Here is an 18,273-nt window from a genome sequence, read left to right as displayed (position 1 = left end):
GAGCCTGTACAGGTCAGTCAGATGGTGTAGAGAAAGACAGAATTAAGGAAAAAACAGGATCAAATGAGTGACCCAAGAACCACAAGCAGAGTTTGATCAAATCTGAACAGTGCAGAATCCATCCTCAGTTGTTACAGTGGTGGGATGCTCTCCCCAGGGTAACAGCTCTCTCTAGAGTAATGGGGGAACATGCAAATGAAATGCTCTTTATTTTGTTGTTTTCTACACACATTTGTTAAATAAAAGCAGACTTAAATCACTAAAATCAACAAAAATCAAGGTGGAGCTAAATAAAATTTTTTTGAGCTTTCTGAAAACGAGTGTCTAAGAGCCATATTCTTATCTTAGGGTCCATATTTGAGCATCAAGGGATCTGTGAATGAAAATGTTTTTGTGTGTGAGTGTGTGTGTGTGTGAGAGAGAGAGACATACAGAGAGATAGAGACAAAGAGACAGCAAGACAGAGTGAGATTGAGATCCATGTATGGATTTTCTGGGAAGAAGGTCCGTAAAGTTCCAAATTTTTAAGGGATTTTGAGATCCCAAAGGTCAGGACCATATTTTAGAGCAATAACTTCGGACTGTGGTGCCTGCATTCCCGTGGTGGTGCATGAAAGCTTTCCAGCAGTACGAGGGAAGGCAAATACTTCAGGGAATCAATTTCCATCAGATCCTCATTTCCCTAAGTTCTCCTAAAATCAATCCACCTGAGAACTTCCTGTGGCCTGGAGTTCCCCTTTCTCCTCTCCCCTCTTACATCCTTTCTCTGCTTTACAAAAGAAGGGTTTCCACTAATCCAAAGTCTATGATACCTGGGTATAAAATACTTCAAGACACATATGAAGGTGAGAACATTGGATATACATACTGACGGGGGCAGGCCTTATTTCATCCTGGCTACAAACCAATGGGCTCGGCTCTCTCTTTTAAATTAGATTTCAGAATTGAGCTGGTTGTTATGAGAACACCTACTAACACTTTTATGGAACAGAAAAATCACCTTAACCTTTTTTCTGACAGTCAATCTATTTAGTTTAACAATAAGTACAGGCTTTTAAATTATATAGTGGTCATTCTCCATTCTCTGAGTGAGTTTAGTCTGCAGCCCCAAAGTTTTGATGAAAATATATTTAAAGCACACGCACATCAAATAACAATGCCAGAATTCACATCCTTTGCAACTACTTTAAACACGATAAGAAACTTTAAAGGTCAATTTTAAAAAGTGTGAGTGAAGTCTAAGGTTTTCAAATTTCTCTTTGGAGTAGTGGGTATATGTATGTGTAATGGGTATGTGTAACTATTATGTCATTTCACAGTAGTAAGTGACTTGGTATCTGCATAATGGTATTTATATTGGACTTGGGTTAAAGTTGTGAAGCGCTTTTGTGAAATCTTAGTAACTTGGAATATTGCTATAAAAAAAGAGAAAGAAGAGAAGAAATTCTAAGAGACAATATAATAATCATGGATAACAAATGTTAAATTTTATTTCCAAATTAATTACCATTTGCATTTCTGTCTCAAATGTTCTAGTGAAATGACAATGTAATTCTTTAAATTTAATAATAGTTTGCACAGAGTAAAAAGATATTGAGCTAGGATGACAGAGAGTAAATCACTTACTCTACTTTTTGGTTACTTAGATGTGCTGACAATGACATAATGTGCTTTCCATCAGTTTTATATTAGGGAAAGTTTTCCTACAGGAATGGAACACAGTGTGAAACAAGTGTTTATCTCAGTTAAATCTTGCATATTGTCTCTGTGAACCAATTTCTAATTACGATTTTATCTGTCAGAAGCACCTCATCTCCTTGACAAAATGAGATTGTCTCAGAATAAAGTGAAAAGCCCTCTAGGAAAATGTGAAAAAATTCAATTAGCCTTATCTTCTTTTCTCTCATATGAAAACACTCCCTTCACACTCATCCTCCAAATTTCACCTTTGCTCTAATTTTTGTAGTGAACTCATGCTGAAACATGGAGGCCAGTGTGCTGCAGGGGCCCATGAAAATGGTGGCATGGAGACGAGAATCTGGACACAGGTCTGTATGCGTAATAAGAGCAGCTACCTTATCACAGATTTACATTGGCTGAATACGAATCTATAAAGAAATATCAGAATCTAACGTACAAAGTGTTTGCTCTTAGTTCCTCAATAACGTACATTTCCCATAGAAAAGCTTTTGTTAAGTGTTTGAGCTTTTGGGCAAGTGGCCCTCTTTTGTCTTCTGGCTTTACTGTCTCCTCAGGATTCAGCACCCTAGAAACCTTCATTCTCCTCCCTCTGCTCATTCATGACTCACTGGTCTTAAAAAAAGAAGCCAGAAAAGATGAAGAAATAGGGCTGTTTTCTGTTAACTGACAATGTGGCGATGTCTGGTTTTTATGAAAGATTATAAGAAGATTATTATGACAGAAATTAAAGTATAGTTATTTTATAACATAAATATTATTGCTACAAGAAAAGAATCCAAGATGGGCTGAAAAACTTTTATATTAATAGCTTTAGAACATATGAATGCATTTAACCAAGCGCTTCTAGATACATTAAAAAAAATTAAGATAAACATAATTGAAACATTTGTCCTACAGAAAGTATAGAGTATTCAGATTTTTGATAAACATTATGGATCACTTTTTCGAAACTTGGATAGATTAGAACACTTATTCAGATGCAATGCCAAAATAGTGTTTTAAAATTTTCAGAATTAGATTGGCGGTGCTTAAAATCAGTATAAGGATCTTTCAGTTTCTCCTCTCCACTTCTTGAGCGCATCATGATTGGTTGTGTTTTTTGTTTTTCAGTTTTCAATCTTATGACTGCCTCTTTTGCCTAGAGTCTCTGTCCTTGTTCAATGTCAAATTCACTTTAATTTCCCTTTTATTCCTGACATTTCTATCACTAACATATTAAGCTTCAAAAACGCACATGTGAATGAAAAGTAGTCTCTTATTTCTCACAAACACTTCAAACACTTTCTAAAGCTATAAAAAGACTCTAAGTTATTCTTTACAGAAAAGACTTCTCTAAAGGGCATAATTGTTTCCTCTTATGTCTTTTTAAAAGTCACAAAAATATGTAGCCTATTTAAATTGCAAGAATTTCAAATGACACCTGTTTCTGATTTGTTCACATTAGTTTCCACTCTCTGAAGCACAAGCGAAAGTAGAAAAATGTTTTGAACTGAATGAGTGACAAGGGTAACTAAAAAACAAACTGGCATAATTTAGAAAAGAAGAAAAATCCTCTAATGAGAATATCGTATAACATAACCCTTACAAATCTGATTAAGGGGTTTACAGTCCGCTTGTTTATTCAAATGCTTCAGTCTCCACCCTGTTTCCTTCCTCGGTTCCCGGTGCACTATAGGGAGTATAGTGTTAGTGTGGGCATTGCCACCTCTTCAGAAAGATTCTTGGGTTGAGGAACTTGGGAGAGTTATAAAACACAGACAGTGTGAATGCTCTCATCTCACCCTGCTGGCACAGGACAATGATCCTGGAGTGCACAGCATCAAAGGAGAGACAAAGACTATTCCAGACCTCAGGAGATCTGCGATCAAGTCCTACCCTTGCTCTCAATTGTTCTAGGACGTTAAGGCTCTCATAATCACTCTGAGAATTAGTTTTATTATGTGTCAAATGGGCACAAATTATTGTCCTTGACAAATCTTTACTGCTGATTAAAATGAGATGACAGTTGTTTTGGAAAAACATAAGACTATAATGCAAATATGTCATTTCAGTACTTCAAATTTCAGTAAAATATTCTGCATAAGGTATGTTCTTAATAAATATTTGGTGACTGATGGCTGGGAGCAAGGTTATTATTGCGTTCACTTTCCTACTCTGGCCCACAGGGTACAATAGCGGCTCTCAGGGAGTATGAATGGGTGAATGGGTGGGGAGGCTCAGGGTAACGCAAGTGAAGTCATCGTCTGTCCTGGTCTTGCCTCCCAGAAACATTTTCCATGAGCTGCATCCTAGCAAGTCTTTTGTGCATCTCACAGAAAGGGAAAATTCAATCTAAATCTGATTGCTACGATAAAGCACTCTTTTTGGAGATTTGGTTATACTTTAGAGAAGGACAGAGTTTGCATATGACAAACATTAATAAAATTCAGAGGTTTATTAAGACCTACATGATACTCCTAGATTTTGTTCACAAAATTGAGGGGGTTTCTTAGAAGATTTTTAAAGATTTATACAAGTTCATATTCTTTTTGATCTAAATACACAATACAATATAATACACCTCATCAAAGTGCAATGCCCCTTTCACACTTTGGTGTAAAGAGGGTACTATTGTGATTGATATTTTTATCTTTCTACTATCACTAGACATTCTCCAAAACCCTGTGGCAACACCTATAACTTTGCATGTTGATTATGCACTTATTTGCATGTTATTCTCCACTAGGTCTAAGATCTTAAAGGAAAGAGACTATATATTATTCATCTGTTTAAACCATTTGCATCCTGCAATGCTAGCACATGATTGTTTCTCATCATCTGTGGACTCAAAGAATGAATGCATCATTTAATCTATTAGCTACTGATCACTAAGTCAAAGTCTAAAATAATGCCTAACACTGAAGTAAACTGACTGATAACTCTTCCCATTCCCTCTTCCATCTTAGCTGAACTGTGAGAAGATGTTTGAAGAGGTCTATTTCCGTTTAGTTTTAAAAATATGTAGTATGAACTGGTTTAGTCATTCTTGCTCCTCTTAGTAGGATCATACCAAAAATGTTTCTCAACTCTTTTCCTTTGCTTAATTGCTTTCTCAATGCTTCTCCTACAAAATCCACGTTTAAAGATAAGTCTGACCAATGGAAATGGGAAAGAAGAGGAGGATAATTATTCAAAAAAAGAAAACATCTAATTTCTCACACTCTTCTATGTTGGTTGCAAGTCAAGTTGCAGCAATAAACATCCCCACATTTTTTTCACCTTGACATGTCTTTCCATTGAGCATGAGTTGATAGCCAGGTGGGCAGATACACTGATAGCTTCCAAAGGTATTTTTACACTCATGTTGGCAGGTGTCTCTATTTTCACATTCATCAATATCTGTGCAGAAAGAAAGCAGAGTGTATAACCATGCAAAACAAAGGCAGAAACTCTGATAGAACCAACTGTAAACGAGTTGTGGATACGCAATAGAAAAACTTCTGGGTGATTTCATACTTGTGTTTTAAAACACTCGGAGCTGTTTGACATCAGGATCTGTTTTTAATGGAGTCCAATATAAACGTGCTATATTATAAAATATGAACACCTCTCCTGTGTATAAGCATATTTAAGCTGAAGCCCCAAACTGGCCCACTTCTATATTAGTTAAGTAAGGCCCAAATGACAGATGAAATAAATTTGTATAAGATCCTAAACCACCAAAGTACTAAACTCGTGACAGAATAGTAGAATTTACCTAAAGGACAGTTTCTATTGAGATTAATTGGGAAAAAAATATTAGTTTTCATTTTATTTAAATATTAGCTGACTTTCTCTTTCCAAAAGCCATGCATTGCTTTCCATACACAGATATCATCAAATGAAAGTGTTTTTATTTTTGTGATAGTAATATTCATCAAACTTCATACAGTTGTAAAGTTCTAATGGCAACTACATACATATAATTGCTGTCACCTTGGGCAGGCCACTTAACTTCTTGAGATCTCAGTGGATTCTTCTGCTTCACAGGTTTCTTGGAAGGTTCAAATGCAGCAATATACGGGAAAGCATTTTATAAGCTATAAAGATCTATCTATCTGCTATTGTTAAACCATGCCAAGAAAACAGCAATAAAAAGGAGAGTGACAATAGATGATAATTAAAAATTAATTGTTATTTGCTTTCAGGATAAGGGATGTGATTTGGGAGGCCTCAGATTTTCTGTCCCAATTGTGTTTTGCCTTGACTAATATTAAAATTTGCTCACAGTCCCTGAGCCCACACCAACCAGTGGAAGAAGGAAGAGGAGAACATGGCATGAAATGGGAGCAGGGGTGCTGTAGGGGGGAAGTAAAGAGAAGATGAGGTGACAACTGGGAAATGACCCACAGCAAAAAGATCTTTTCATTTTGCATATTTTGCATATGTTCAGAGTATAATTGCAATGATTCAAAATCTGTTGAAGATAAACACTCATCAAATATTTGTTTGTCAATGTTTTTGCCTCATTTTAGTTAACCAGCGCATTCATTCCAGAACTGTATGATGTATTTTTACTTTTTCCCTATATAATCTGCTTTATCCTAAAATAACAGAAATGTAAGGGATGTTGAACTCCAAGTAGTTAACATTGCACTTCCCAGAGTATGAATTTTAAAGTAGCCCCAAGTGGGATTTCTGTGTTAAGAAGCAAAGCCATGTTCATTTTTCCTGTTAAGCTTAGGAACCAATTCCTTAAATAGCCAAAATTTAGCTCAAGTGTAACAAAATTTCATAGTGTTAATGTGAATCTTTTGTAAGTTGTCTATCCCAGATGGTTAATGAAAGGCATTTGGTGTTTATTGCAAGTTGTTCTTGTTATGTAATTCCAAAGCTGTCTACAATCTTAGTGTAAATTTCTTTATTAGGACCAACACTATGAAACACTCACCATATTTTAAGAAATATGTTTAAATGTTTAAGCCTATTAATTTCCCCAAATAAAACTTAAATATCCAATAATTGACTAGTTACAGAAGTTTATTTTAGATTCTCCAAGATTGGTCCTTTCTCCGAAACAGTAGCTGCCTCAAACAGTAGATGGTTTGGGGAAGATAATTCTTATAAACATAATATTAGTGTAATATAAACACAAAGACACAGAAAACATTTATAAGACGCTATGATGAAATTGCAGGGTATAGGTAGTGATAAAGAGATAGAGAACTGGGTTATTAATCAGGAACACTTTCTTAAAATGATGTGGACCTTCAGATGATTTAGAAGAAATCAGCTAGATGGTGTATGGTGTAGGGAGGCATAATTTAATTCATTTATCATAGCATAAACAAAGATTTTGGGGCCAGAGAGGAGAGGTAGAGGAGAGGGAAGAGCTTGTCTAAGATGAAGGTGGAGAGCAGGATGGTAATAAGCTATGGAAACCCTTCAGTGGGAATGACTATTTAGAAGAAACTTTGAAAGACAGAATGTCAGATGTTAATTCTGTCAATCAAAGAACAGTACAAAGTTTTCACTGTCAAAGAGTAGGGTCAAAATCATGGGGATGAAAAATTACTAACTCTCAGAATGGTTTGGAGCAGGCTGAGAGCGGTGTTTGACCTACTTGCAAGGACAGTGGAGTCCACAGGTTTGGTAATTAAATAGTGTTTGACCGTATGGGACAAAATGTAGAGAGCTGTTAATGAATGCATTAATGTTCAAGGAGTAAAAGAAGTTAGCACTGTCCACAATTCTAGGATGCTGTCCCAGGGCAGAGATTTCATATGTCTCAGGACATCTAGACAGAAAAGTTCTGGGAAATTGCGGACCTGAAGAAAAAGGGTTAAAGTTTAAGTATCCACAGGATTTGAGGGCCCAACTGCAGAGAGATGATATAAGAAACTGGGTCCACCTAAGAGTGACTAAGGAAGCACACGTGAGAAGATAACGATGCAGGAACAAGGCTTGGAGAAGGGTAAAAAAAGTCACAAAAACTGAAGTCAGAAGGAGAAGAAAGTTTTTAAAGTTTAAAAGAAATGTTTAACAGAAAGCATATTTCGGAGAGAATAAGCAAAGTGTAGAATACTTAGGAAAAATGCAAAAAAATGAGGTTGGCATAGGAGGCTTTCAATTTAACCAGTATTTGTTTTTTTCCCTCTCTTCTTGCCTCCCTCCTCCCTTTCTTCCTTGCCTTCCTTTTTCATCTAACAAATAGTGGGGCTAAATTGTGTTTGCTAATTCTTCTTGGTGCATAGCTCAATGACATGCAAACACTCACAGAAAATTCAATTAAATGAATGACAGATGGTAATGTTTGCAACTTTACTGAAAATAAGATCTCAATTCTTGAGTTGGAAATTACTCTTCACTTTTGCAAACAAATTACAGACTTGTGAGTTTAGATAAAGATATTGAAAGCACACATTTTAGAGTGATGGAAGCAACTTAATTTTGTCCTGGCTCACATTATCTTTTCAGTGACACATATATACAAAATAATCAAACTGAGAAATTCCACGGGGAGTATGGGACAACAGTCAATGCAGTGTTGGCTGTCATACAGAACAACTCGACTGAGTTGCTTTCACTTTTAACCCACTGCTCTGGCATCAATCAGATCTAGCCATAATCAGATGGTATTATATTTTGTGGCAACAGGCAGATTCTCTTTTTACAAAAACCATATTCTGGATGCCACCAAAATTTATGTCTATATAGCATCTATATAGCATTGAATTTAGTAACACTTTTAGGTGTGATCAACAAAGAGTAAATTTCAATATAAAACAATAAATTATCAGAATGCATGCAATACATGCAATACATGCATAAATACATCATTTATTTAAATAAACTTTGTAATAGTTTTAGGTGCCGGAGTAAATGCCTTGAAACTTTGAGTCATCCCAGATTTGAGATCGATGTAGTTCACTGAACCCATAAGGTCACAGGTGCTGTCCTATGCTTACAGTCTGGTCTATAAGTGAGCCCACAGAAAGGAAACGTAACACAGCTGACATTTACCTACACATCTGTCATGGCTTGCCTCAGAGCCTTCAGGGCAAGTTTTCCTAATAGTCCTTCTAGTCCTGGAGAGAGATGTTCTGCTGTTTCTATACTCTGAGTAGGCGCTGTAGAGATGTGAGTACTGTCTGTAATGCTGCTGAGGTTGATAGTTGTTTCTCACAGGGGAGAACCGTGCAAGGTTATAGCTATGGTACTGAGTGCCATAATTTGGCAGTCTCTCCAATCCAGCGCAAGATTTCCCGTCCCCTAATAAATGTTGTCCTGGTGGACAGATACACTTGAAGCTGCCGGGGGTGTTGGAGCACTGATATGCACAAGGCTTATGCACTTGTTCACATTCATTAATGTCTGCTCGTGTGCCATGATACATAGAAAAGAGAAAAAAAACACACACATACACACACAAAACACAGGAATAAACAATCAGTCTGTGAAACAAACTGAAGACGTTATGTTACCCTCCAAAGCCAGGAATACAATAAGTACTTAACTGTTGTGAACTTTCAAGAAAGCTTTAATCATTCAGTTATAAATATACAGAAAGATTCTATGACTCTCCCTAAAGATTGCTTCACAGCTACAGTAGAAACATAAAGGGTCATATGGGAAAACATGGTCTTGAATCCAGAAAAATTAGAGTTCAAAGTTAATATAGACCTTAATTCTGTTAGTGGAGGGAAGAATGCAATCACATCTCTAGTTTGCATTCAGTTAGAATATTGACCTCTAGTGTCTCTAATCTTTCATGCAATTACAAGTTTCAGATGAAGGAATGTTGGTACAACTACAAATATTTTTATTTTCTTTGTCTCTTTTCAATCAATAATTATTAATCAAGCCAAGTACATTTTTTTACAAAAAATTTTAAAAAAGAAAATGAAGACAGAATCATTTCTTACTAAGATATAAACTCACAAAATCTGTAAAATTAAAGAAAATTATTTTTCTTTCTATTCCTACGTCAACACAGAGTATGTACTCACAATTCTTCCGGTAAATTGGAAAAGTGAATGAAAACCAGAGATCAAAACCAAACTCTTTAATTCATTACCACAGTGGTATATGAAAGAAAACAACATCAATAAGTAGAATAAAGGTAGTAAATTTTGCTTTACAAATTGTTTTAGTAGGCAGGAGTTAAAATTAACATTTTTAAACTAAAATGGCAATGGTCCTACCTTCTTCATTGATTTATGCCCCAGCCCAATGCCCGACATTCAACTTCAGATCAAATTAGTGAACAAATGAACACACTTCATTCTGCTGGGTCACTGCTATGACTGATCAAGATGCTAAATTATATATAAATGACAATATCTAAATGGAAGGCTAAAGTGATATGTTATATATTTCTGCTATTAAAAAGAATTTATTTTAAAAGAGTTTCTTTAAAATAATAGTATTACTTTAAACATTTGCTGTGTGCAAAGTACTGTGCCAGGGACCGCATAAAGACAGAACATAGTCTTTATGGGAAATTGGCTATAAATAATTAAGTAGACAACCAAGGCAACCAATTTGCCTCTTAAAAGCATGGCATGCAAACCAGAAGCCAGTATTTAAAAGCCCATACAATTTTTCTGCTGCACTTAAATATTCTGAGGAGGAATATAATTTGATAGCTCAGTTTCTTGATTATAAATGCATTAATTTTTTAAAAGCATACGGTTACCTTCTTATAGATACTTGCTGTTGTCTGTTACCCTTCTTACTTTATATTCATCCATAACTAAGATGGAAACAAACAGGCAATTGAGGGAGTGGCACATAGTAAGCAGTTAACATATGGTAGATAAAGTTCTCCCATAACTTCATCAACTATCAATTGATAATTATCAATTCACTTAATAATATCAATAATTATCAATTCACTTAAATTGTGTGTTCACATTTTAATCCCTTATACCTAAACTTTTATATTACATAAGAGTATAGTTCATATACAAATAAAATGCATATATGCAAACACTTAAGTCATGTGCATAGAAGGAAAATCAATGAGACAAGGTTCATAATTAAGTTGTCATGGCAATTATATCAGAACCTCACTCTGACATGTATAGTGTACAGTAAGCTCTCTGTAAGTGGTTATTATTGTCACTTGAAATGTCAGTGTAAACTGAATTCAATAGGAAGTCTCTAAGAAGTAATTCAAATTATGTTATGAATTACTTAAACCAATGTACAAATCTTCTAACTGTAGCAAGAAAGCATTTGAGGATAGAGAGTGGTCCTAATTGAATTGGTAATGCTAGGTAACTATATTAGTAGCTTTATTACTCAATAAGAGTTCTTGTTAACTTACCCAAACAGGGTCTTCCAACTCCTTGAGAGCGGTAACCTCGTGGACATACACAACGGTAGCTGCCTCTTGTATTCTCACATATCTGGTTATATCTGCACTGATGGGTCCCATCTTTACATTCATCAATATCTACAGACATGGAGGCAATAAAAAGTAATAACACTTCCTCTTTCAAAACCCAAAGTCATTGTATTTAAAATGAACACTCTTTAGAAAATTGCCGAAGGTTGCATTTTTCACCATGTGGTCGAGACCTGGAATCAGAAAACCTGGGTTCAAGTCCTAGCTCTGCCACTTCTTAACTTTTCCTCCTCTTGCTCCCAACTATGGAAAGAGTTTCAGCCTCAGCCTTTTTTTTCCTCTCCACTTCTCCACAGCCTCTCCTCCCTTGGCCATCTTGTTTACGCTAGTGACCCTCGCAAGCTGGGTGAGGTAGCCTTAGAGCAGCAGGACTCCTTGCTTCTCATCTACACTCCCACATTTCTAGCTGCCAGCTGCTCACCTCCATCTCCATGTTCCACCAGCACAGCACTTCAAACTCAACATGTCCCCAGTGTCTTATCACTACTCCCTTATTTACGATAACAGCATTCTTTTTTCCCGAGCCAACCAGCCTGCAAACATCAGAGTTATCTTTAAGTTATCCCTTCAGTTTCCAAGATTGGGTAATTCTAATTCGTTCATTCAAACACATATATCCCCACTTTCCATTTCCACTTGGCTATATTTTTGATGTAGCTTCTTAAACGGTCTTCTGATCTTTTAGCTCATCTCATTTCTTTCTTTATTTTTTAAAGATTGACACCTGAGCTAACATCTGCTGCCAATCTTCTTTTTCTTCTTCTTCTTCTCCCCAAAGCCCCCAAATACAGAGTTGTATATTCTAGTTGTGAGTGCTTCTGGTTGTGCTGTGTGGGACGCCACCTCAGCATGGCCTATGAGCAGTGTCATGTCTGTGCCCAGGATCTGAACCAGAGAAACCCTGGCCCACCGAAGCGGAGCACACAAACTCAATCCCTCCGCCATGGGGCTGACCCCAGCTCATGTCTTTTCTAATTCATCTTATACATAATTCGAGCCAATATTCTTAAAAATATTTACAGTTGCACATAACTGCATATGATGCTCTGAGTTGGCTACTATTCTTAGGAGTTAAGAAAAATATTTCTCTATATACATGTTGCTGAAAAGAGTCTTTGAAATCTGATATTCCAACTCCCTCAGCATTTTTTTTAAAGTATACTAAACCCCCATGTACCTCAACAAGTGATCAATATTCCTTCTCCCCTGCCTCTTATATATTCTTTTAAACAAATCCAAGACATATTGTAACTATATGAATAAATACTTCAGAATGAAATTTTTCAAAAGTCCATTTTTAAAATGAGAAACTTAACCTCAAATTTCTGCGTCATCTTAAGACATGTTCAAAATCAGATAGGTGTCAAGAAGGAAGGGTGAAGTTGACACATTATCTCTAAGTCCAGCTCTTTTCCTTTGTACAGGAATTTCTTTCTTTCCTTTTTTCTACCACCTCCATCTATTAACATTCCATTCAAGGCTAAATGTGAGTTAACGTGATCACTTCCATGGCACCTCTGATAGTCATTCCTACTAGATATCACTCTCAATTTTATCTGTACCTCTTTTATGGAGTTTCAGTCTGTCTTGTATTATTATTTGTTTTCTTTTGGTTGGCCATTCTATCCCAGTAGATTGTAAGTACATGAGAGCAGAAATGGTATCTGTTTCATTTTTGTAAATCCTGAAATTCCTAGTTCTGCTAACTACGGCAGACTAGTACAGAGTAGGCACACAAATATACTTGGGAGAATATAAGTTCCTATATTGTCTGGTCATTGATGTGACATTTAAAGAATACTTAGTCCTAAAGTAATTATATTTTGAACTTTTAATAAATCTCTACAAACATAATTTTTTATCACCCCCTCATGGAATTCTAAACATACGCTAAATTTCATATTAGAAATAATGTGATGCAATATTAATTTATGGGGATAGTAAACTATGTAAACCCAATACTTAATTGATGGGAGCTCAAAATGGTCATAGGTCTCCATGGTGAGCTTTCATTTCCTGGTACAGCCAACTCTGGAACTCCAGAGTTCGACCATACTAGAAGTTGGGAGTAAAAGAACCCATGGAAAAAGAAACATTTCTTTGTTAGATTAAATGTATTCTAATTACTAATTTAAAAACTGGATGCCTTATTTGGCTTGTTGATGGTAAATGGATCTCAGTCATCAAAAGAGCCAGAAACTCACCAATGCAGGTTCCATTTTCTGCCTTGGTCATTCCGTTTGGACAAAGATCAATGCACTTGTAGCCACCGCGGGTGTTCTTGCAATGCTGATCTGGTCTGCACACACTCTGTCTACACTCATTCACATCTTGGTAAAAGAACAAGGGCAATGCAGAATGAGAAAATCATTTATTCCATTTTTCCATAGAAATTATACCTTTGTATTTTAAGGATATTGTAAACTAATATACATGTTGATTATATAATCATTGTGTAAAGTTAAAGTGTTTAAACCCACCAAGGTCTGTAACACATTTTATTTTATTTGTTGAGGAAGATTTACCCTAAGCTAACATCTGTTGCCAATCTTCCTCTTCTTTTTTGCTTGAGGAAGATTAGCCCTGAGCTAACATCTGGGCCAATCTTCCTCTATTTTGTATGTGGGATGCCTCCACAGCGAGGCTGATAAGTAGAGTGGGTCTGTGCCAGGATCCGAACCCATGAACCTGGGCCGCTAAGCAGAGCACATGGAACTTTAAACAGTGGGCCACATGGTCATCCCCTGTAACACATTTTATTTTACAACAGAATAATACAAATAAAAAACAAAGTATTTCCTCACAGAGCTGGTAGCCATACCAACCACCTCCTCCTCCTCGAAACATTAAACTTACATACATATTACACATAACTTTATATATTATGCTTTTGTGAAAAAATTTGGCAAATATAATAGGGGAAATGTTAAAAAAAGTGGTTATGTCGTTAGAAAATTAAGCCTATAAAGTAAAGTATTTGCTTCCATTTTGTTTTTGCATGGATTACATATGTGATGGATGGTGGGTGTCCTCTATTTGAATCCAGCCCAGGACACAGCACATGGATTAGATTAGACACCATTAAGAAGTCACAAAGACGGGGGTTGGTCTGACGGCACAGCAGTTAAGTTTGTACGCTCTGCTTCGGCAGGCCTGGGTTCACTGGTTCGGATCTGGGGTGTGGATCTACACACTGCTTATCAAGCCATGCTGTGGCAGGTGTCACACATATAAAGTAGAGGAAGATGGGCATGGATGCTAGCTCAGGGTCAGTCTTCCTCAGCAAAAAGAGGAGGACTGGCAGCAGATGTTAGCACAGAGCTAATCTTCCTCTAAAAATAAAAAATAAATAAAAAAGAAGTTACAAAGATGTCATTGCTTTGAATGTAAAGTGTTTTCTTACCCATGCATTTTCTGCCCTTGAGCTGATACCCAGGTTCACATCCACAGTGAAAACTTCCTATGGCATTGAAACAGTGGTGGTGACAGGGGCTGGATTCTTGACATTCATTAATATCTGTTACATGAAACAAAACTGTCACTATATGTTGTTAGGTTAATTTCTCCCACATGTTTAACATTTTAATGATCGTCGACAATCATCATGTTGAAGATCTTCCCTAAAACTAATCCGATACAATTGCTCTTATATGATCTGCCAGATAATGGAAGCAACTGCTGGGGAGGGTCTCTCTCTTCAACACTCCTCAAAGGTAGACATTAGCTAGAGACTCAGAACTATGTCGATGGCGCACTCCTCAACTTTAACTAGTTTACCATATGCCTCCCACTCCTGTTCCTAGGAAATCTCAGCCCTGGAATGTTGCTGACAGCCTGGAATTCTGAGGAAAGGGAAAAGAAAAAGGTAAGGTCTTCTGCAATTTCTTTTGCAATTCACTTTTCGTCCTATTTTTGCTGCTATTAGCCTGAAGCAGGTCTTTATCACCTTGTGCCTGATTGACTACAGCAACTTGAGCATTTCACCTCATCTGTAGTCACTGCCAAATTAATCTCCCCAAATACCATCTGGGTCATAGTGTAAAAAAGACTCACAAGCATGAACTCCCCAGACTCGTGTGCACTTGCCTGTTTTCTGTACCTTCTTCTCTCTTTCCTTCCAGTCCCAGAGGAGAGAGACCTCTTCTCTCATCTAAGAAAAGTCCCTCACCTTACATTTCCAAACTTGAGATTGCCAAGGTCTTATTTTGTACTTTGTTTTCCATTTGAGATCTTTGAATTTAATGTTTCAAAATCTACACATGTTAATATAAATGCAGAAATGTGATTATAAACTTTAAAAAGACTTTCTCAGTGCAGTTTTTTCTTCTTTCTCTTTTGCTTGGCCTCCCTTATCCCTTTTTACTCCCCTTGCCCACCAAAGCCAACACATTAACAATCTAGTATAAATAACAACATACCTCTTCTAGGTACACATATATATCTCTACCTAAATACATAAATCCATTTAATTTTTCTCTGGTTATTGCTTGTTTTCCAGTGACATAATTTTTTCTACACAAGTTACATATACTTTCCTACATGTTGGTGTTCTCACTCAACAACACCCCATGGAAATTCCTCTAAGCCAAACAGTTGAGCTCCATTCCACTCTTTATAATGACCACACGGTGTGGATGTACCATAATTTATTCATTCTTTCTTCTATTGATAAGTATTCGGTTTTGTATCCACTGTTTCTGCCTCTATGAAAAATCTCGATAGCAGCTTTACTCGTAATTGCTAAAACTTGGAAGCACAAAGACCTTCTTCAGTAGGTGAATGGGTAAATAAACAGTGGCACATTCATACAATGGAATATTATTCAGCACTAAAAAGATATGAACCATCAATCCATGAAAAGACATGGAGGAAACCTAAATGCATATTACGAAGTGAAAGAAGCCGGTCTGAAAATGCTACATACTGCACGACTCCAACTATATGACATTCTGGAAAAGATAAAACTATGGAGACAATTCAAAAAAAAGATCAGTGGTTTCCAAAGATTGAGGAGAGACGGGGATGAATAGGTGGGACACAGAAGATTGTTAGGGCAAGGAAGCTATTCTGTATGATACCATAATGGAGGATACATGTCATTATTCATTTGTCAAAACCGATAGAACGTACAAGACCAAGAATGAACCCTAAAGTAAACTATGGACTCTGGCTGATAATGATGTGTCAGGATAGCTTCGTCCTTGATAAAAAACGTACCACTCTGCTGCAGATGTTGACAGTAGGGGAGGCTATTCATGAGTTGGGGCAGGGAGTATATAGGAAATTTCTTTACCTTCTACTCAGTTTTGCTGTGGACCGAACACTGCTCTAAAAACTAGAGTCTATTAAAAAAAAGTCCTGCAATAAATACTCTGTTAGTCTTATGCAATGGAGTTTTATGAAATTGATTCTATTAGTTTGTGCTATATAATTTCCTCTCTCACATAGAACAGGCAAGTGTTATTATTCCAAACCACTGTGATACAAATATTTAAAATAGCCATGGAATATTATATCTATAGATACTATCAGGAAGTTCAATCTATAAAACAAAGTTCACTTTACAGGATTCAACAGGCAGGGGATCTTCATTCTTAGCATAATGAAGATAAAGCGAGGGCCTCCGTTTTTATACCTTGACAACTCAGCCCATCAGAAGTTCTTCGAAAGCCAATTCCACAGCGGACCACACAGCGATAGGATCCAATGGTGTTGTCACAGTCCTGACCAGCATGGCAGGTGTGTCCACCCAAAGCACACTCATCAATATCTGCAACAAATTGCTTGTAAGTTGAAGAAAATCAACCTGAGAACCTGCTGTGAAGTATGGATAAGAAAGGCCGTGAATGATACTTGAAAAATATACAAGAGCAAAAATGTTGAACATTTTGGTTGTGTCATTTCAGGTGGGTTAAATAGCAGATAAGCTCAAAGCAACACAGTGATATCTTCACAGACCAGCCCATCCATTAGACCACTTATAAATTCAGTGGCTTTAAAAGTTACTTCCCAGGGCTGGCCTGGTGGTGTAGTGGTTAAGTTCACATGCTCTGCTTCGGCTGCCCAGGGTTGATAGATTTGGATCCTGGGCACAGACCCACACACTGCAAGCCATGCTGTGGTGGCATCCCACATGTAAAGTAGAGGAAGACCGGCACGGATGTTAGCTCAGGGATGATCTTCCCCAAGCAAGAAGAGGAAGATTGGAAAGAGATGTTAGCTCAAGGCCAATCTTCCTCACACACACAAAAAAGTTACTTCCCCTTTCTGACATACGTTTTCCCAGTCTCTCAGCATTGCTTTGAAAATTAATGGAAATAATGTATATAAGGTGCCCAATCCATACTGGATCTTCCATAAAATTTATTCCTCTCCCTCCTACACCTCTGCTCCCTCTCTCTTTTGTGTTTAGAAGGGGGCCTCCTGGGGCATAGAGAGAGAAATCCTTTCCTTTTTTCATGATTTTTTAATTTATTTATAGAACTAGATTCTTACACAATTCTAACTTTGAAATATACCTCGAGTCTGACAGAAAAGTATTTTTTTCCTAATGTTCCCAAAGTGCTACCAAGATTGTGCAATTTACTTAAGTTCTTGATAAGCTCTTTATTCCCTAGTTTTCTCATTGTAAAATGAGTCTGGTAATAGTCCTGCCCGCCTCTCCTCATTGTGTTGTGGGGATGGAGAGAGCTCCTGCCTATCGAGTGTCCCACACGAAGGCAGTGTGTGAGCAGTATTCCTTCTTTCTCACTTTCTTGACCTAACGAAAATCTTTTCTCTGTGTTGCTAAGTTGGGGAAGGAAAAAGTAGGAAAGAAGAGCATAGGTCTATCACACTTTTCCTAGTCAGAGACTGTTGCGACGATTGCTTAAATGTGCCTATTAGATTTAGCTTTGTGAATACCTTGACACGTTCTTCCATCCGGAGCTATGGTGAGGCCTTTTGGGCAGGAGCAGTAGTAGGTTCCCATGGCATTGTGGCAGACATGGGAGCAGGGACTCCCCGCTGCACATTCGTCTTCATCTGAAAGAAGAAACAAAGAGGCCCAATTCGTATGTAAACCCCCTACTTGCTAGGAGCTACTGAAGTCGGTAAAAATAGTTGCTTATAGAGGCCAATGAATTGAATCAAATGTAACAGAAAATGCTCTAAGTGCCACAAAATGGGAACACTAAATAAAAAGTTAATTTTAGGCCCCCAAA

The 18,273-nt window shown here is 37.0% G+C and overlaps 1 protein-coding gene across 5 annotated transcripts in view; it reads right to left on the bottom strand.

The window, feature by feature from the left end:
• Positions 1-18,273, bottom strand: part of HMCN1 (hemicentin 1) — a 433,459-nt gene that overhangs the window by 6,069 nt on the left and 409,117 nt on the right. For 4 of the 5 annotated variants that reach the window (XM_046681569.1, XM_046681572.1, XM_046681573.1 and 1 more), the window contains 7 exons: positions 17,975-18,094; positions 16,707-16,841; positions 14,475-14,588; positions 13,276-13,401; positions 10,991-11,119; positions 8,683-9,033; positions 4,960-5,079 (listed from right to left, as the gene is read on the bottom strand). In XM_046681569.1, the coding sequence (XP_046537525.1) occupies positions 4,960-5,079; positions 8,683-9,033; positions 10,991-11,119; positions 13,276-13,401; positions 14,475-14,588; positions 16,707-16,841; positions 17,975-18,094 (1,095 nt within the window). The remainder of the gene's footprint in view (positions 1-4,959; positions 5,080-8,682; positions 9,034-10,990; positions 11,120-13,275; positions 13,402-14,474; positions 14,589-16,706; positions 16,842-17,974; positions 18,095-18,273) is intronic. The other variant, XM_046681570.1, reaches the window with a different exon arrangement.

This window comes from Equus quagga, chromosome 13, assembly GCF_021613505.1.
Source record: "Equus quagga isolate Etosha38 chromosome 13, UCLA_HA_Equagga_1.0, whole genome shotgun sequence".
Lineage (NCBI taxonomy): Eukaryota > Metazoa > Chordata > Mammalia > Perissodactyla > Equidae > Equus > Equus quagga.
This window is presented reverse-complemented; position numbering and strand designations above follow the sequence as displayed.